Consider the following 22182-nt stretch of genomic DNA (forward strand, 5'->3'; position numbering starts at 1 on the left):
ACTCTCTAACTCACATCTTCAAGCTCTCCCCTGCTCTTCTGGCATCTTCCATAACTCTCTAAAACATGCACTAATCAACCCCATACCTAAAAAGCTCTCGTTAGACCCCATCAATCTTAACAACCTGCACCCCATCTACTTGCTACCCTTCTCCTCCATACTCTTTGAGCATCTATTCTACAATCAACTGAGTGACCATCATGGAAAATACCCTTCTTGATCCCCTTCAGTCTGCATTTCACCCTTAATACTCCACAGAAACGAAACCAAGCTCATGATATTTTTTCACCCACCTGCTCCTTCCCCTGACTTCTCTGTCAAGATTGATGGAACAACTATCAACCCCGCCCTGCATGCCAAGGTGCTAGGTGTTATTCTGGACTCTGAACTATCCTTTTCGGCCCCTCATCTAATCACTGTCCAAAGCTTGTCGCCTCAACCTCTGCAACATCTACAAAATATGCCCTTTCCTAACCAATGACACCACAAAGCTTCTCTCTAGTCTCACCTTACCTCTGCATAAGCTATCCCTTATTCAGTCAAAGCAAAGCTCAGTACTTGAGAAAACAATTGGCAGGCCCAGGTATTGCCATGTGAGGAGAGTAGACATGTGCACACTGAAATATTTTGTTTCAGAATTTAATTTTCATCCGAAAAATACATTTATTTAGTTACTCCCGAAATTTGTTTTTATTTCTTTTGTTTTTCATTATAAATTGCATTCGTCTGAAAATCCAAATCTGCCATTGAAGGCTTATAGTGTCTGTCGAATGTTAAAAGAAGATTCGATGGAGCAGCTAAACTGTATGACTCTGTATAGTTTAGCTGCTCCGTCGAATCTTCTTAGAACTTTTGACAGACACCATAAGCCAAAGATTCAATGTTTGTATGTTTTTCACTGGTTTGTCGAATCTTTGTCGTTCATGGTGAATGTACATAGTTCAAACAGAAAATGGACTGGTGATAGTGATCACTGATCAGACAGGTAACAAGATAGGGTATATAGAATCTATATAGAATCTCAATCTATAATATAGAATCTATAATAATAAACCCACACACACACACACACACACACACACACACACACACACACAACATGGGCAGGCTATCACAACACTAGCAACTCTAGTATCACTATCAGGTTCACAACACTAACACAATAGCAGCAAATTATTATAAAAAGTTAAGTTGAACTATAGCTTGCTTGCTTCACTAATGTTTTGCTGCTGTGCTTATGCTTAATTGCTAAATAATTTAGTTTCTCTGACAAATGGACCAGCTAAGATTGACTGTCTTCTGAAAAGATTCAGTGTGTGTCTCTCTCTGCTGGCAATCATAAGTGAAAGTAAGTTGGCTGTACGTGTGTGCTTAGTTCTAGCTATTTTACTGCTCCTCCTCTTTGGTTACAACCAGCCAATAACATTCATCATCATCATTATTTTTATTTTACTTCCCCCACACAATTCCAGCAGTGATCTTTTCTCTCCACGTTGAATCTTTTCTCCCTATGTCAAATCTTTTCTCTCTATGTAGAATAATCTTGGACTAATAGAGTTAAGGTTAGGCACATTCGACCACAGGTTCGATAGACACAGATTGTTATTGTCAGCGTCATGTTGAATCTCCTATCTATATTGAACTGTTGTTACAACAAAAATGAAAATAAAGCATTTTGTTTATGTCGGATCTTTCGTTTTTTGGATTCTGCACTTTTGTTATCATTTGTTAAAATGATAACGAAAATACCTGAAATTCAGACAAAAATGCATTCGGGCGAAAACGATGTCTAAAATGTCTAGAGGAGAGAGGAGGAACATGCCTATGGCTATACTAATGCAGACTTTAGTAAAGTTGCACTTTCATGTCATGGTGAATGGACATCATGCAAATCCTAAAGCGAAGGGTACATGCTGAATTCCTTTTGCTGGCAGATGTCTGATTTAGCTGCTAGTTTGCTTTAATACTTTTGCTGACAGGTTCACTTTCCCACTTAAGTGCAAAACTTCGGCCAATAATCTTTTTTTTGGATAGCATTGAAAAGCATTCAGATTTCTGTCCACGAACTCATTTGGGAGGTTTTCTTCCACTTCCTGTCCTGGTGACAACGGGATAAAAAAATGGGGTGAGGATGTGACCAGGACCGGAAGGCATGGACAATAATAAATACATTGAGGCAGATTTACCAAAGGACTTGAGAATGTTCACACAATAATGTGTGTAAATATTTGCTTAGATTATCCAAGTGCGTGCAGATCAAATTGAGTAAATAAGATTTTCTTTTCGCGTGATTGAATAATTGAAGTGAATCTTCACACACATTGTGTGAACATCCTCAATTTTTTTAGTATGTTGTAAATCAGCCTCATTGGCAAATATTCTAACTAACTTGTATTATGTTAATATTGTTACAAAGCATCTTTAACAGTACACTTCAAGTTCTGCTGGATGTGACTACCTACTACTAGCTATGCCATGACCTGGAAAATTTAGTTTTTTAGTGTAACGTATAGAATATTCCTTTCTCAGAATAATGTTTTAACCATTGGTCTACTTAAAAATGTTTAAGTTAATAAACTTTACACCAAGCTCTCCCTCTGTGCAGTATTGATTATTCATATAAGGATATTCTATTAGTGTTACATTAGTAAAACCGGCTGGTGCAGAATTTCATCGGTTTTGGTAGATGTTATGAATGTTTTCAATAGTGATTAGTAATAAAGTTTTTTGTATAACCATTCACTTTTATGGTTCTGTACTTGTAGAACTAACACTGCTGGCACTACAAAACCAGGGTGAGCAACTTTCACACAAGATTCACAGATCTTTACAATTTAATCTTAGGTGAGAAATGTATGAATTTGGGCCAAAGGTTATGTGACTCTTGCCTGAAATCATTGATAAATAGACCAAAGCCCTGATTTTTATTGTACTGTGGGGGAGATCAAGGTGCGGGATTTGCTTTTTCTGTAACAGGACAAACTCTCTTAATCAAAGCATTTCTGAATAGTTTAAACTAATGTGTGGTTACAACAAGGGCAACCCTTACTTTAAAAACTGCAGTTGACATGACTTTCTCTATGCAACAGTAACATGGAAAAGTGACAGCAGTAAAAAGACAGCAAAGACAGAGTGGTCCATCGATTCTGCCTGTTTTTAAATGTTTTTTTTTTGTTTGTCCCAAGCATGTTTGAAGGCATTTACATTTGACTTGCTCACTGCCTCTGCTGGAAGTTTATTCCAAGCACCAACTACCCTTTCAGTAAAATAATATTTTCTTAGGTTAATTTTGAACTTTCCTCCATTTAGTTTGAGGTCAAAATCTGCCCTCCTGAACCTTGCTCAACTCCTTAATGTATTTAGAGGGTTCATAAAAAATGAGTGCTCCTTTAAGACACCCAAACAACTCGCATCCCTTTCTTTCCTTTTTCTGCTGTTCATTAAGTGCTTTGTTGGAAATCTCAAAGACCAGTTCAAATGTATTTCTGATTAAGACACCAGAAGATGTCACATTCAGTTATATCAAAGAAAGCATCCCCAACATTCCTGTCTATGTACATGCCCCCCAGCATTTGTTATCCTAAGAGGATTCAAAATGGGAAACACATATGTTCAGATAACTAAATGGTGCTAGCCTCCATTCCCTTTCCCTCTAGGGTTTCTTTATGATTACCTCTAAAACTGTCAACCATTACCATTTCTAGGAAATAGACAAATTATATCAATGCATATTTTAGTATAGTAAGCTGCTAAGAATGCTTCAGACAAGTATGAATAACAACTTACTAGTTACCGTATTTATCAGTGTATAACACGCACCCCAAGTTTAGGAGGGAATTTAAAAGAAAAAAACTTTTAGGAGGGAATTTTAAGGAAATAAACTTACGTTTAAATGCCCATCAATGCAGCGTTGTCAGTGTCATTTGCAGCCTTGCATTGCAGCTTTGTCAGTCATTTGCAGCCTTGTCAGTCATTTGCAGCCTTCCATTGCAGCCTTGTCAGTCATTTGCAGCCTTGCATTTCAGCCTTGTCAGTCATTTGCAGCCTTGTCAGTGTCTTTGCCATTTAAAAATGGCACCACCGAGATACAGAGCGGATGTCCTGTGTATCTCTGCTGAGAACGGCCGAGCGCGCCCAAAAATAGCCGAGAACAGCCGAGTGCAGCCAAAAATAGGCAAAAGCCACTGAGAGCGGCAGAGAAGCTTTGAAATGGCGGGGGATCGGCGTATAACACGCACCCACGATTTTTCCCTGAAAAATGTTATAGGCCGATAAATACGGTAAATTGTATTTCTCCCACACTTTCTTATTATTAAAAGTACATATTTATATGTATTATTATAATTATTATTTATTATATTTATTATTTAAAAAAACAGTGCTTGCAAAAGCATTTTTAGTTTTATGCTTTGGAAAGAGTGTTAACCACGTGCCTACTGGGCACTTAAACTCCCATCCTGCCCAGACCAATTTTCAGCTTTCGGTGCTCTCACACTTTGAATGACAATTACTCAGTCATGCAACACTGTACCCAAATAATTTTTTTGTCCTTTTTTTCCCACAAACAGAGCTTTCTTTTGGTGGTATTTGATCACCTCTGGGGTTTTTATTTTTTGCGCTATAAATGAAAAAAGACAGAAAATGTTGAAAAAAACACATTTTTCTTTGTTTCTGTGATAACATTATGCTAATTATTAATTTTTATTCATAAAATTTGGTCACAATTTATACTGCTACATATCTTTGGTAAAAATAACCCAAATTAGTGGATATTATTTGGTCTTTGTGAAAGTTAGAGAGTCTACAAGCTATAGTGCGAATCATACAAAATTGATCACATCTGATGTACTGGTGGCCTATCTCATTTCTTGTGACCCGAACAAGCCAGGAAAGTACAAATACCCCCCAAATTACCCCTTTTTTGAAAGTAGACATTCCAGTGTATTTAGTAAGAGGCATGGTGAGGTTTTTGGTGTTGTCATTATTTCCCACAATTCTTTGCAAAATGAAGATTTTTTTTTTATTATTATTATTATTATTTTGTTCCCCAAAATTGTCATTGTAATAGGTTATTTCTCTCACGTGGCATGTGTATACCACAAATGACACCCCAAATAAATTCTGCTACTCCTCCTGAGTATTATGATACCTCATGTGTGGGACTTTTCCACAGCCTAGCCACTTAGAGAGGCCCAACATGCAGGGAGCACCGTCACGTGTTCTAGGAGCATAAATTACACATCTAAATTGTTGACTACCTATTACACTTTTGAAAGCCCTGGTGCACCAGGACAATGACACGTGGCACTGATGTGGCACTGATGACAGATGCCACTAATACGGGGCACTGATGACACGTGACACTGATGACAGATGGCACTAATATGTGGCACTGATGACAGATGGCACTTATACGTGGCACTGATGACACATGGCACTAATATGTGGCACTGATGGCAGATGACATTAATACGTGGCACTGATGACAGATGGCACTAATACGTGGCACTGATGACACGTAACACTGATGACAGATGGCACTGATACGTGACATTGATGACACATGACACTGATAACAGATGGCACGTGACACTGACAGGTGGCACTGATGACAAATGGCACTGATGACAGATGGCACTAATATGTGGCACTGATGATACGTGACACTGATATGGCACTGATGACAGATGGCACTATGTGGCACTGATGACACGTGGCACTGATGACAGATGGCACTTATATGTGGCACTGATGACAGATGGCATTTATACATGGCACTGATGACATATGGCACTGGGGACAAATGTCACTGGGGACAGGTGGCACTGGGGACAGATGGCACTGACAGGTGGCACTGGGGACAGGTGGCACTGGGGGCAGATGGCAGTGGGGGCAGATGGCAGTTTATTTTACTTTTTTTTTATAACTTACGGCCGCTGCAGCCGTTCATCTCTCCCTCCTCACACGCTGTCTGTGTGAGGAGGGAGAGCGGCGCTGAGAGATGATCTCATATGTTTACATATGAGATCATCTCTCATTGGACATGCCAATCGCACTGTAAATGGCCGCTGTGATTGGCCGTTTACAGCGATCTGTGATTGGCTGTGTCCAAGGGACACGGCCAGCACAGAACTTCCCTGATGCGTGCTCTCAGGAGCGTGCATTGTGGAAGTAAATAGGAGGACATCCAGGGATGCCCTCCTGCCAGGTAGCGTCCGCGCTGTAGCCATATTTCGGCTATAGCACAGGCAGGAAGTGGTTAAAGTAATCATACCCTTCAATACTCTGTCCAGTTAGGCGCTTTTTATTGTCATCTGCGTCATCACTAGGGAGGATCACTTTCTCTTTTTGTCCTAGTGAACATTGCACCAGACAGAAAGTAAAGGAAAATCCAAAATTTCCAAAAATCTCCAAAACAGGGAATGAGGGGAAATTGTCTAAGGGGGCATTAGCCTGGCACACACTATTAGTATTTTTATTTTGTTCAACCCAGCGGGTTAGTGCAGTGATCTCTCCTGCTGAGCTGTTGTGTTCTGACAGGGGGACGGTCCACCCCGCTAGCACACTCCAATCAGCGCTCTCAGCCATTGGCTGCTGGTTTTCCAGCCTGCTCATGTGACTGAAGCCAGCCACTTCTGTCAGACAGACCGACATACACACGGGCCGTATATCGGCCATTTTATTTTTTAACCGACCGATGTCTCTCGTCATTCGGCCCGTGTGTACCAGGCTTAAGAGGGAACATTTCCTCACCTTGAAAACATTTCTTCTTGCATCCTCTTGTGTCTCCAGAATGAAAAGTGAATCAACCCAATGCGACAAAGATAGCAAACAAAATCCATACACGGGTTTTAACCCTTCCATAATCTATCCAAAATGAAATAATAAGTTTTACCTGCAGATACAGTTTAACAGCAAGAGACCTAACTGACACAATATAAACTTGAACACAGCACAATATATTTTTGATATTTTTCTGCTACAGGTTTTTAGAGACCCGCAGTGCAGATCAGTCAGAAACTAGAATGCCAAGTTCTTTGCTATCTCTTTCTATGACTATTATCCAATTTACAGAGTTACACCAGTGTTTGCTACATCTGTGTCATCTTAATCAAAAAAGTTTTCAGTGCAGAGGCATAAGAAAAATGTAAATAACAATGTGCACATGATTGGAAAACAAAGCATTCAGCATAATGTGCAGGTAAATGTAATACTGATTGGTTCCAGTTTTGTACTTAAGAAAATTGCTGTATAAAGAGGGAGAAAAGCGAGATCACAGCTGCTCTCCGCTTGGGTAATGATTTCCAATTCTGAAATACAGTGAGAAACAGAATAGCACTATCTTCTAAAAAGATAGTGAGCATCATAGCAAGACAGCCAACAGTAGTACTTCTTTGGAATTAGTTCATTTTCTTTTAGATTTTTTCCTAAGGCAAATATAATGAAGACTTTTCATATTCACAATCTCCCAGTCTTTTCTAGAAAGAAAATTTCATTTACTGTAATCTGTTCTCCTGCTGTAATATCTTTCCTTTTTCTCAGTAGAGTTCTTGGTTTTAAAAGAACACAAATATGTTTGTTTTCCTGTAAGCCATTGTTCTCATCCATTCTTTTGCTCAATGTTTTCACAGGCTGCTCGGAACCACTTGGAATGAAATCAGGACATATACAGGATTACCAAGTCACAGCCTCCAGCGTTTTCCGAACACTAAACATGGACATGTTCACTTGGGAGCCCAGGAAAGCCCGGTTAGACAAGCAAGGCAAGGTGAATGCCTGGACATCCGGAAGAAGTGATCAGTCGCAGTGGCTTCAGGTAATTGGCACCTTTTCAGGTTAAAGTTTAACTTCAAGCAGAAAAAAATACCAATTAATTAATGTTCAATGTAAAAACAAATAATTTTTAAATGCTACTACAATGTGTACTGGAAGTATCCGAATTTGCATTTTTGCCAGCCTCCTGTAATCCCCTGTGCAATAGCACTACACCTGGGTTATATGGACAGTACGAGGGGGGTAATTAGTTGTGCTGTAGTGCATATGAGCTTGCAAAGAACATTTTGACAGGAGGGAGGAATGAGAACAGAGGCGTACTAACCATTTCAGCTCTGATCTGCCCTGTCTAATTGATAATAACTGTAATTACTTAAAGGGGTTCTAAACCTTTGTGTTATTTTCACCTCAATGCATTCTATGCATTGAGGTGAAAAACCTCTGGCTGTGCAGCAGAACCCCAGTGCCCCCGTTTTACTTACCTGAACCCTCTTTCTCTCACACTGGGGACTAGCACACCAGCTCTAGCCGGTGTCTCTTGTCCCGATTGGCTAGATTTATTGCAGTGCAGCCATTGGCTCCCACTGCTGTCAATCAAATACAATGACGCTGGTGCCGGGGGTCAGCCGAGTCCCGCATTTCCTGTGTATGGATGCTGAATGCTGGACTCGGAAGTGCACAAGGTAACCCCCTCGGATTAGTGCTTCCCCTAGGGGGTTACCTGATGCAGGGAGGAGCCGCGAGAGCTGCTGGGGGACCCCAGAAGAGGATGTTCAGGGCCACTCTGGGCAAAATGAGCTGCACAGTGGAGGTAAGTATGACATGTTTTTTATTTAAAAAAAAAAAAAATCCTTTACAATCACTTTAAGATAACATAGTAATAGAAAAAAATGGACATTCTTTTGTCAGTAATGTCTTGCAAAAAACAGTTTTTTACGTTTTTTTTTTTTTTTACCAGTGTTGGTTTAGAAATGGTAGTTTTACTGTAAGTAAGAAGTTGTTTCTTCTGTAACTTCATGCTTTTAAAGAGGCACAAAACGTATATATTTGTAGTTCAAAGTATGTCAAAATCTTGCAACGTTTCTTTAACTGATGTCATATGAATGCCATATTAATGAAATATATAAAATACAAAGAAACAATAGATTGTTTTATTGTGTTCACACAATGACACATGCAGACTATCTGCAAGTGTCATTTTACAGTGAAGATGGCTGCATTTTAACCAAGCAATTCTTAAATGTCTTTTGTTCATACAGGCAGCAATGGGAAAGGGGGTATGTGAGAGTCAGTGAGAAATAAGCTGGGCATAAAAGATGCATCCTAAAAAAATGCGTTAATCTTTTTTTATGATGTATTTTTTATATCAACATTTTTTATATCAAATTCTTAAAGAAGTTAATGTTGTACCACCACTTTCCAAACATGAGAAGGGGGCAGGACTGGGACCCTACTGTATTGTTTAACCACAGAGGAGAAAAGTCAAATGACCCAACTGGCTCTGCTGTCTATCTTAGAATTGCATGTACAGAAATTCACTCCTTTGTAGGTAAAATAGCTTTAGAGAATATGTAAACCCAACCTTTCATATTCCTGATATGTGCCTGCTGTATCATATACTTGTATGAAAAAGTTTCCTTTTCTATTTTTATTACTTCCTTTGTGTGAAATACCTGGTGTTCCGGCCAGTTCCTCTGCTTTCCTATTAAAAATTGACCACGCTAAGCAGAAAAACACACTGTGGTCAGTTCTCTAGTTGTGCCGGGACCTCAGCCTGCTCTCCTTCAAAAATTGGACTTATCCTGACACCCCCTTTCCCACACAGCCCTTCACTGGCAAGATCAGCGTGCTGCTGTTTCTGTTCCCATAGCTCTGAGGCTCCATTCACACCTAGGCAATTTAAATCATGGCAAAACACGGGACGCCTTTGCAATGACATTACTTCTTAATGGAATCCCAATTGTACTGCAATTGTAGCAAAATCTTAGGCAGAACTGCAGGCCAATTCTGCCCACAATTCAAATCGCCTAAGTGTGAATGGAGCCTTATGCAGCAGAGAAAACTTATAAATAAGAGAAAATAGGTACAGGCAGCCCCCGGGTTACAAACAAGATAGGGTGTGTAGGTCTCTTCTTAACTTGAATTTTTTGTAAGCCGAAACAAATAAATTTTTTAAGTGTAGCTCCAGCCAAAAAAAAAAAAAAATTTTATGTTTTTTGGATAGCATAGGGAAGGGTTAATACCCCTGTAACATTTGTTTTTCTGTCTGTGCCCATGTTCAGAAGATTTCACCTCACTTTCTGTCCCTATGAGAATTTGATTTTGAACATTGTGGGTTGTTGCGAAAACAAACCTTGGTAATCAAGCTTCAGTGGAGACACCTTTTTTCTATGATAACTCTTATGCCCCATAGAAACGGTCGGACATTCTAACCACAAAATCTGCTGGATTTTTTGGCTGAAACTTGTGTTGCATACACACGGTTGCACAAAGTTGTCGGAAAATCTGATCGTTCAGAATGAGGTGACATAAATCACATACGATGGGACTATAGACATAGAGGCCAGTAGCCAATAACTTTTGTCTCGTAATTTATTTTGAGCATGCGTGACACTTTGTCCGTCGGAATTCTTTACACATGATCGGAAAAAGTCAGATCGGATTTTGTAGTCAGAAAATTTTAGATCCAGCTCTCAAACTTTTTCCATTGGAATTTCTGACCGTGTGTATGGGGACATTAGAGGAGTAAATGTCCCCTTCCTATGGGTAGATTTCCTCTTACTTCCTGTTGTCTCCCTCCTTTCGTAAGTAAGAGTCGTATGTAAGTCAGATGTTTGTAACCCGGGGACCACCTGTATTTATTTATTTATTTTTTTCATTTATATACAAATATTTTGCCTTTCATTTCTATTTTAAAATGGAATGGGTATAATTTAAAGAAAGTCTTGCTGAGATGGATGGATATATAAAGAGCAATGGAATGCTTGAAATTTATTTTATGCTATTTTAGTTTCAATTATACGCAGTTGATAAGAGTGAAAGCCTGGGCATTTGGTTTCATGTTCACGTTGAGCAGTGGTTCTCAACTCCTGTCCTCAGGGCCCACTAACAGGCCAGGTTTACAAGATAACTGAAATACATCACAGGTGATATAATTTGCTGCTCAGTGATTGCAGTATTCTAGTATGCATCTTCTCAAGGTAATACTTAAAATCTGGCCTGTTAGTGGGCCCTGAGGGCAGGAGTTGAGAACCACTGACGTAGATTGTGAGAGTTCAGTTTGATCAAATACTTTTTGAATGTGTGGCCTGCACTAGAAGTAATCTAGAAAACTATTTTTTCCAAGATAAAAAAAGGTAAGCATTTTAGCAGTTCTTTTTATTTACCATTCTAGCAAAAATGAAATAATATATTTTTTTAATTATTGGTCACATAGAATCTTATTCCCTATTCCTCAGTGCATAGCTCAATGTACATGTGGGTACAAACACTCATATTTGTAGGTGCAAACCTCCAGGAGAGGTGATCATGCACCTTGAGTTTCTCAAATGCATTGTTCAGCCAGAACAGCACAGATGCAGGGAGGAGGAAGGAGCGGAGAGACGAGGAGTGGTTCGTTTTGGGGCTGTGTATTTGATTGGGTGCACACAATGCCTGGTCCCGGTTGGGAGTAGGTATACAAGAAGGGCTCAATAGGTCTCTGCAAGGGAAAGGAGCAACCTTGAAACTAGAAAAAGTAGGGTTGTGCTGAAGGGACCAGGTAAGGGGTGTGGGGGAAAGGACAATTTTAGTAACAGAAGCTGTATATACTGTAAGGATCTAGCACAGCATTATAAATAACAAAAACTAAGGTTTTAATATCACATTAAGAAACCGACTAGAAGTTTGCTTTAAGGCCGCGTACACACGCGGGGACTGTTCGGCCAACTTTGTCCGCTGAACAGTGTTTCGGCGGACAGTCCGCCCGTGTGTGGGCTTTCAGCGGACAGTTTCAGCGAACAGTCCGCTGAACAAGGTTTTTCGGAAATTCCGAAAAACTGTCCGCTGAAACTTTGTTTCAGCGAACAGTCCCCTCGTGTGTAGGCTTGTTCGTCAAACTAAGTTCCGCGCATGCTCAGAAAGGATTTACACGCCGAAAGTTATAATGCAGTGTATAGGACGTCGTATTTTTCGTCCCGTCGTACGTGCCGTTCACGTCATCGCGCACGGTTTCAGCAAACTGTTCGTTCGTCGTGTGTGGCCATGTCCGTCCATGCTAATTTTGAGCGGACTGTTTGCTGAAACTGTTTGACGGACAAAGTTGGGCGAACAGTCCCCGCGTGTGTACGCGGCCTAAGAGTTTGTTTAATTACGATGAATGGTTAAATGTGGAAAGTAGTTAAATAGAAGAGCAGAAGCTCAAAACTCAAGAGAAATCCCGGTGAGTGAGACATGATGACATTTTTGGAGGGTATACGTGTGTCATTTTTTACATTTTCAGCTATTTGAAGTTGAGTTTTGCCTGTCCACAGGAAACTAGATTTGTTTAATTGCTTGCTAGCAGATCTCAAACTGCATACTGTTAATAAATATCTTGCAGAGGTTTAGGATTATTAGCGAGCTAAATCCAAATGTCGGTTTCCTCTTTTCTGTTAATGTAAAATGTGTTCTTCACAGAAAATGTTCCGTGAAAACTGTTTTTTTTTATAAATTATGTGAATATACAAATTACCAGTTGTACTTTAAGATCACTTAAACAGCAGTAGCCTACTGAGAAATGAAAAAAAAATGACATGGCTAAGGTTATAGACTCAGTGGATATAGAAATAAATATCAAATTCAAACATAATATACAGTAGGACCCCTTTCACAATGGGGCCGCAGCCACGTTAGCGATAAAGAGTTGCTTATTTTAGCGGTGCTTTTCGGGCCGATAGCGGGGAACTTTTAACAACAACAAAGGGGTTAAAAAGCTCAGCGTTGCTTTTTGGAAGTGCTGGCAATTCATTGCAATAGGCAGGCGCATTTTGGGAGCACTATATAAAGATGCTGTTTGCAGGTCTTTTTCTAATCTCCTGCAAGCCCACCGCCCAGGTGTGAAAGCACTCATTGCAATGAATGGGAGGCAGTTTTTCAGGCGCTTTACAGTGGTTATTTCTAGCACTTAAACGCCTGAAAACTACCTCAGTGTGAAAGGGGTCTAAATATTATTTTATGCTCTTGAACATTTGTAAGCAGTGAATTTGCATGCCGTCTATGCTATAAGCCCATCCTCAGCTTGGAGGTAAAGACACTTTAAAGCAGACCTTGCACTAAAATTGATTTAACCCTATTTTTTACCATTTCACCCTCCTTCCGGAGTCAATACTTAATTATTTTGTCCATGTGAACTAATGCCGGCCATACACGGTTCGAATTTCGAAATAATTTTCTTTAGAAAATCGTATCTAAGAATTTTCGTATAAATTTTGCACCATTAGTGGGCTGCAGCAACAGCCGATTTTCGTGTGGAAATAAAATTTGAGGAATCGGACATGTTGGAAATTTTTAGAAAAACAAACGATTTTCTAATCAATGATGGGAGAATCGTGCGAGAAACGTAATAAGAAAAGAAAATGTACAGAGATAAAAGAAAATGTACGGAGATAAAAGAAAATTTACGGAGAGAAAAGAAGATTCCCAACCAAGAAAATTCTTTTCTGTAGCAACATGAGGTGAAATTGAAGGCTTGGTCGGCCGAATTTCGAAAATCAATGGTGGCATAATCGGATCACAAATAAAACAAATTTTCTGATTTTGAACAGAAAATTTGTTCGAAATTCGACCGTGTATGGCTTGCATTAGTCTAACCCCTTCCATTTTTCTCTCAACCAACTTGTGGAGGAAATTAAGGAATATTTGCAGTGTCTCTTTTTTCAGTGAGCACCTCTGTAAGTGCTTGCTTTGTAATAACTTTGAGGATCTATACTCTTCAGATGCATCTGCATATCCTCATCATCCATTTTAGGATTACATAGATGCACTATACTTGTTCCTGCTGTATAGTTTGGCACCTGAAATATGTGTGTTTGTATATACTATATATATATATATATATATATATATATATATATATATATATATATATATATACAGTGGTGTGAAAAAGTGTTTGCCCCCTTCCTCATTTCCTGTTCCTTTGCATGTTTGTCACACTTAAGTGTTTCGGAACATCAAACCAATTTAAACAATAGTCAAGGACAACACAAGTAAACACAAAATGCAATTTGTAAATGAAGGTGTTTATTATTAAAGGTGAAAAAAAATCCAAACCATCATGGCCCTGTGTGAAAAAGTGATTGCCCCCTAAACCTAATAACTGGTTTGGCCACCCTTAGCAGCAACAACTGCAACCAAGCGTTTGCGATAACGTGCAATGAGGCTTTTACAGCGTCCTGGAGGAATTTTGGCCCACTCATCTTTGCAGAATTGTCCTAATTCAGTTACATTAGAGGGTTTTCGAGCATGAACGGCCTTTTTAAGGTCATACCACAACATCTCAATAGGATTCAGGTCAGGACTTTGGCTAGGCCACTCCAAAGGCTTCATTTTGTTTTTCTTCAGCCATTCGGTGGTGGACTTGCTGGTGTGTTTAGGATCATTGTCCTGCTGCAGAACCCAAGTTAGTTTCAGCTTGAGTACACGAACAGATGGTCGGACATTCTCCTTCAGGATCTCTTGGTAGACAGCAGAATTCATAGTTCCTTTTATCACGGCAAGTCTTCCAGGTCCTGAAGCAGCAAAACAGCCCCAGACCATCACACTACCACCACCATATTTTACTGTTGGTATAATGTTCTTTTTATGAAATGCAGTGTTCCTTCTACGCCAGATATACTTGGACACACACCTTCCAAAGAGTTCCACTTTTGTCTCATCGGTCCACAGAATGTTGTCCCAAAAGTCTTGGGGATCATCAAGATGAGTTGTGGAGAAATTGAGACGAGCTTTGATGTTCTTTTTGCTCAGCAGTGGTTTTCTCCTTGGAACTCTGCCATGCAGGCCATTTTTGCCCAGTCTTTTCCTGATGGTGGAGGCATGAACGCTGACCTTAACTGAGGCAAGTGAGGCCTGCAGTTCCTTGGACGTTGTTGTGGGGTCTTTTGTGACCTCTTGGATGAGTCGTCGCTGCGCTCTTGGGGTAATTTTGGGCGGCCGGCCACTCCTGGGAAGGTTCACCACTGTTCCATGTCTTCGCCATTTGTGGATAATGGCTCTCACTGTGGTTCGCTGGATTCCCAAAGCTTTGGAAATGGCTTTATAACCCTTTCCAGACTGATAGATCTCAATTACTTTCTTTCTCAATTGTTCCTGAATTTTTTTGGGTCTCGGCATGATGTGTAGCTTTTAAGGATCTTCTGGTGGACCTTACTGTGTCAAGCAGCTCCTATTTAAGTGATGCCTTGATTGTGAACAGGTGTGGCAATAATCAGGCCTGGGTGTGGCTAGAGAAATTGAACTCAGGTGTGGACAACCACAGTTATAGTATGTTTTAACAAAGGGGGCAATCACTTTTTCACACAGGGCCATGATGGTTTGGATTTTTTTTCACCTTTAATAATAAACACCTTGATTTACAAATTGCATTTTGTGTTTACTTGTGTTGTCCTTGACTATTGTTTAAATTGGTTTGATGTTCCGAAACACTTAAGTGTGACAAACATGCAAAGGAACAGGAAATGAGGAAGGGGGCAAACACTTTTTCACACCACTGTATATATATATATATATATATATATATATATATATATATATATATATATATATATACTGTATGTGTGTCTAAATACTGCACAGCTACATAATGTATGCAACTTTCTGATGTCAGTTGTTCATAACTACTTCTGAGAATGGCTGTGTCTAATAAGGACAGATAGTTATGCTTGCATAAGCCTGTTATATTTTTATAAGGCTGCAAGGGATTTATTTAAGCTTGTGATTTGTAGCTCATTTACTCTATTTTCTTGGTGTTAAAATATTCTTCAGTCCCCACTCTTCCTTTGCATTGTACATTTCCCATATGACTCTCTCTATAACCACATAAAATGACAAAAAATACTATATAAAGTATAGAGCTGGGATATTGTTCAGTCTGTGATGCACGGAGCAATATAAATCCTGGAGATTTACTAACATAGAAATAACATGTAGTGGAAAAACATCCTCTAGGGAAGAATTAAGTTCCATTGTTTAATAATGTTGGCTTTAGCAACTAAAGTAGTATAGTAGTGTGGTAGGATCTATACATACATAATGCTTAAATAATCTCATTGTAACTGTTTCCATTCCTTTTCCATTTTCATGTGCTCTATTCTTTCAATGCTTTTTTTAGAAACTTCCATTTATTTCTATATTCAAGAGAATAATACAACTGTTTTTAAAGACACATTCCTGTCTCAAATAAATATAAAAGCATACTTTCAAATAGTTAATATAGTATGACGAATGCCTGCCTGTATTATTTTCTCTTTTATTGCAACCAGTCCTTGCTGCTCTCCATGGCTTCTGTATCCTGATTCCTTATATCTGAGGCCTATAAGAATAATTTTTCTATGGAGTCTTTATTACACCTCCTGAAATTTTGTGACCTGTGAATGAAGTCTGAGGATTCCTTGATACCACTATAACCCACTGTCAGTGGGCAGCATACTAATTTCAGCTGCAAATAGGAGACCACAATTATGATTGTTTAATAGCCAATAGTTGTACTTACACTAAGACAGCATGATTGAAAAGAAAACGCCCTCCAAACCTTTTTCTTTTTGGCTGTCAGAGTAGAGCTGGAATAGAGCCCAAGTTTTGTTTCTGTTTGCTTCAGCACGGGCAAAAACAACTCACTATTTTTTTCCAATGCAGCATACCACACTGGATGGTAATATACTGCTGTACATTCTGCTGGGCTGCAACCCAGGTGCATTGCATTGGGGTGCCTTTAAAAATGAATGGTCCCAGTTATTGGGGAAATGGTATTCACTGAACTTTCTTCCATCTTCCGAACTAACCAATCTTCCATGACAACCCCGATTGCATTATGGAAAGCCCATAAGTGCTTAATTCAGAGGTTCTCATTGCTCAGTGTTCCAGATGAAAAAACAGACTACTGAACAGATCTCATCTTTATTAACTCAAATATACACTCTTGAAAAGGTCCATAAACAATCCTAGGCTAAAGCGACAATCGTGGCACTCCAAGCCCTATTGGAAAAACAGAAAACCTTGCTCTCGTCCAAAATGAAAGCCCAATTTATAAAACTTAGATCTCACTTCTACGAGTGGGGCAACAAACTGGGGAGAATGCTAGCCAGGGCGCTCCGGGAAGCTAGACTTATGTCACACATAACTCATTTTGCATCTGGGAAGGGAAAACCCACTCATCTCAGGAGGTTGCTAATTGCTTCATGGACTTTTACAGATCCTTTTACAACTCAGCTCCACATGGTTGTACCATCCTGGGCAATGGCAATCTAGAAGCGATTTGCCAGTATTTTGAGAAATCCTTGATCCCCTGACTTATGGGATGGGACCCAATGTGCAAGCTATCTCATTGCTCCATGAGGACTTAAAGCTTTTCACAAAGATTCTGGGCAGTAGGCTTTGACCTTCTATTTAGCGTCTGATCTAACAGGTGGGCTTCTTAGCCAAAAGGGAAGTGAAAAATAAAAATAACACCACCAGAGCCTTAAATGTAATTCATCTGGCACACGTCACTAACACCCCAACACTTTTACAGTCTACAGTATTTGACCGGGTGGATGGGCCTTTTTTGAAAGCTGTATTTTAATATCTGGGGTTTTTTGCGCCCACATGTGTGGATAGATAAACAGACCTTACTCCTCTCCTTTAGCCAAGAGGCAACATTGGGCAACAAAACTACGCAAGAGTGCCCCCTTTTGCCCTCGTATTTTCATTCTTACGATGGAACCCCTTCTGTGCCATGTCAGAACAAACCAAATATCTCAGGTCTACTCACGCCCAGGGGTGCACATAAAGTCACATGGTACACAGATGACCTGCTATTTTTTTATCACCCAGCCTCTCACATCCCTTTCTGAATTGTAGAATTCTCATGGTACAGCATCTAATTTCAAGATACATTTTGGCAAGTCAGAAGCCTTAAATATTGATATTACACCAGCCTCTATTGATGCCCTGACACTCCATTTGCTTTTCAAATGGCCCGGTAACATATCCCCTTAACTTCCTCACTTACTTAGAGATTTTTTTGGCTAACTTTCCACCATTTCTGACTATTGTATGGTGGGACCTCAGAAAGTGGTCCACCAAATGCTTTCCTTGGTTCAGGAGGAATAGTGTTCTCAAGATGATTATTCTCCCGAGGCCACTATATTTACTGTGGACTCTGCCAATTAGAATCCCCAAGATTTTTCTCAAACGTACAAGATAGGTTTTCTCCACTTTTCTATTGGCCCATAGCCTGTTCATGACCGAAAAAGGCAAAAAGATCTGCAGATCAGCATCCCATCAGTGCTCGCTGATGTGTGTTCTCACGGGGATGCCACCCCCTTGTCAGAACACAATAGCTCAGTGGGGAGATTGCTGTACTAATATAAGTTAGTACAGCAGCTCCTCTGGAGCTCTTCAGTTTTTTTTCCTTCAGCCAACTGGGTTGAAGAAAAAAAACTGCTAGTATGTTCCATTCCTAAAATTTAGGACTATGTTTGGGTTTACTGGGGCTGAATGTGCTTTTGCTACCATACTGAATGGGTGGCAGGATATGATTAAATCTGGGAATTTTTGATATTATGTTTTTTTTGTGTTATCTACACACACACCACTCATTCCCACATGCTCACTTTGTACAGAGTTGGCCTTTAATATACACTAAAATACCCAAATGGTATACATGATCTTTCACACTACCTACACAATAGCTCCCATGCATAAACAATTAGATACACAAGCAGTGTTCTGGCACAAATTTGCCAGCTGATACAATGTGGAGGATTTTGGCAGCTTTTGCAGAAGCAGAATGTAGGCAGTTTATTTCAGGATTGTTATGTCTCACCCACATGTACCTCTATTGCCAGGACTACACAAAGTTTTATGTGTGTCAAAATTCATCAGGAGTTGTACTGGAATGGTGCATTGTTGGATTCTTTATCAGTGTTCTATAGGAGGGAACGCATTTTGCACACATACTGTACCTAAGAAAATGTTTAAAATACAATTTTTTAGCAACTCACAAAAGAAAACACCATAATCGCCTTTCCCAAATTGATTGGAAATATGCGTTTATTTGCTGTCTTCCTAGAACACAGTTAAGTATTGTCTGTGATACTTGTTTTTTTTGCACTAACGGTTACATTTTCAGAACAGACTTTCAAAGTGTTTCCCATCTTCTTAGTCCAAAACTGTGTCCAAATGTAATTGTAAATACAAATAAAAAAAATCATGAACAGTTCTTGACTGTGTTGTTTCAAGTGTGCATTTATATGGCTACAATCACCTAAAGCTATCTCTTTTCATTATTCTCTTGTAAGAAAATGGCTACCTTTTAAATGAAATGTTCAAAGAAGTCATGCTCATCTTTCCCATGTGTGATGATTCTGCTAAAATAAACATTGGTCATACCGGCCAGTAAACACTCAAAGTGGTACTAGGAGCAAACTAAAAAATGCCATAACATTTGGTTCAGTCTGTCACTAGTATTAACACAATTGTCTGTTTTTCTTAGTCGCTCTTAGCTTAGTTTTTACCTGGTGGTCTTGCTGTTATTTTCAATGTTCTTTAACCACTTCAGCCCCGGACCAATTGTCAGCCTAAGGACCAGAGGTCTTTTTACAATTTCGCACTGCACTGCTTTAACTGGTAATTGCGCGGTCATGCAATGTTGTCAGGGCAGCTGTTAGAAATCATGGGGCCCCGTACAGCCTACCTGATGGGGCCCCCTTTAACCACCCTCGACCCCACCCCTGATCCCGGCTTGAAACAAAATGCAGGTTTGTTGCCATTTACATGTGCGTGTGGAGCCAATGCATGCTTTTGCAATTAATAAGCATGAAGGGGGGGCAGTTTAAAATTATTTAACCACTTAAGGACCAGGCCTCTTTTTCGGACTTGGTGTTTCCATGTTTAAAACAGTTTTTTTTTGCTAGAAAATTACTTAGAACCCCCAAACATTTTATATTGTTTTTTTTCTAACACCCTAGAGAATAAAATGGCGGTCATTGAAATACTTTTCTTCACACCGTATTTGCGCAGCGGTCTTAGAAGCGCACTTTTTTTGGAAAAAAATCACTTTTTTGAATAAAAAAATAAGACAACAGTAAAATTAGCCCAATTTTTTTTTATACTGTGAAAGATAATGGTATGCCGAGTAAATTGATACCCAACATGTCACACTTCAAAATTGCGCCCGCTCGTGGAATGGCGTCTAACTTTTAGCCTCAAAAATCTCCATAAGCGACATTTAAAAAATTCTACAGGTTGCATTTTTTGCGTTAAAGAGGAGGTCTAGGGCTAGAATTATTGCTCTCGCTCTACCGATCGCGGCGATACCTCACATATGTGGTTTGACCACCGTTTTCATATGCGGGCGCTACTCACGTATGCGCTCGCTTCTGTGCGCAAGCTCGTCGTAACGGGGTGTTTTAAAAAAAAAATTTTTTTTTTCTTATTTATTTTAATTTATTTTATTTATTTTTACACTTTTAAAAAAAATAAAATAAATGGATCACTTTTATTCCTATTACAAGGAATGTAAACATCCCTTGTAATAGAAAAAAGCATGACAGGTCCTCTTAAATATGAGATCTGGGGTCAAAAGGTCCTCAGATCTCATATTTGGGCTAAAATGCAACAAAAAAAAAAAAAAATAATCTGACATTTAAAAAAAAAATATAGCTTTAAGAGGTATGGGCAGGAGTGACGTTTTGACGTCGCTTCCGCCCTCCTATGGTATAGAGACGAGTGGGGGCCATCTTAGCCTCACTTGTCTCTATGCCCAGCTGACTGAAGGACCCGATCGCCTCCGCCGCTACCGACGGCTCCGGTAAGCGGCGGAAGGTGCGGGAGGGCGGCGGGAGGGGGAGTGGCACCTCTCCTGCCGCCGATAGCGGTGATCTTGCGGCGAATCCGCCGCGGAGACCACCGTTATCGTACAGCCGACCGCCGCCTGAAGAGATGGATACCTCGGTTGTGGCAGCAGCTGCTGCCGTTACCGAGATATCCCTCTTCAAAAAATGGACGTACATCGTCGTGCGGCGGTCGGCAAGTGGTTAAAATTGTATTTTAGTACAAAAAAATAAAAAATCTTACACTGCATCTTTACATTACTTGTGATAGCATGGGCCATGACAGGTCCTCTTTATGGAGAGATATGAGGTCTTTTAGACCCCATATCTGTCCTCTGCCCTCCAAAGCATCTGATCAAACTAAGATCAATTTGATTAGGATGCTTGTTCAAGCCAGTGATGGTTTCTTTACATAACCGGCAGTGACAACATCCTTGTCACTTCCCGTTTCTGGCGTCACACAGTGGGAAGAACAATATCCATCCCTCTCACTGTGTCCCCGGAACCGCATGCTACTGGTCACATCTTAAAAGCAGTAAAGGTGGTGATGGGACCCCCTTCCACTGCCTGTAAAAGTAATCCAGTGGCTTCTTAGCCATTAGGATTACTTTACTTTGTGCAGAATTGCTGGGACTAAAAAGATTATATCTTGATCATTGCTGTAGTGATGACCAAGATATCATCCGTCTATCCCAGCGATTTACTGGTACATTGCTGGATGGGAAGCAGTTAAAGGGGATTGGTTTGGGGAGCCGTAAAAATGTAGCTCTGCTGCATGTTTACTGCTCCCCCAAATGAAGTGTAAGGGTCGGTTCACACTAGGACGAGCCTGACAAGTAGCATCCCGTTCTGTAGAATGGAACCGTTCTAATCGGAGTGACACAAGTCGCTCTGACTTAGAAAAAGGTTCCTGAACGACTTTGGGGGCGACTTGCATTGACTTCTATACAGAAGTCATTTTGCAAGTCGCTGCAGCGGTCGCGTCTGGGTCGCCTGAGGCAGTCGCGCTGCCTCAGTGTGAACCGACCCTCAAGTAGCATCTCGTTGTTTCTTATGATCATCAGCATTACAATTATCACAGGTAGCACAATAAGCAGGTGCTCTGTCATGGCTCTATCATGGCTCTAGGTCACATTGCTTTTGGGTACTCACTGTGTTAACTTATGGCTGTACTGTATGTAACAGACTGTAACAAAGCACAGCCATAATACAGTGAGCACCCAAAAGCAATGTGACCTAGAGCCATGACAGAGCACCTGCTTATTGTGCTACCTGTGATAAGTGTAATGCTGATAACCTGCTGTGCTGTGAGATATATGATAGCACACAGTGAGTATTCTAACCTCTATTCCCCACT

General features: G+C 40.1%; 1 protein-coding gene across 1 annotated transcript in view; it reads left to right on the plus strand.

Moving 5' to 3' along the window:
- The window catches only part of EDIL3 (EGF like and discoidin domains 3), a 976894-nt gene that overhangs the window by 829877 nt on the left and 124835 nt on the right, over nt 1-22182 (plus strand). Inside the window, exon 9 of the mRNA XM_077462438.1 lies at nt 7632-7816. Within this exon, the coding sequence (XP_077318564.1) occupies nt 7632-7816 (185 nt within the window). The remainder of the gene's footprint in view (nt 1-7631; nt 7817-22182) is intronic.

This window comes from Lithobates pipiens, unplaced genomic scaffold, assembly GCF_037356315.1.
Source record: "Lithobates pipiens isolate NorthernLeopardFrog02 unplaced genomic scaffold, aLitPip1_a1.2 Scaffold_3, whole genome shotgun sequence".
NCBI lineage: Eukaryota > Metazoa > Chordata > Amphibia > Anura > Ranidae > Lithobates > Lithobates pipiens.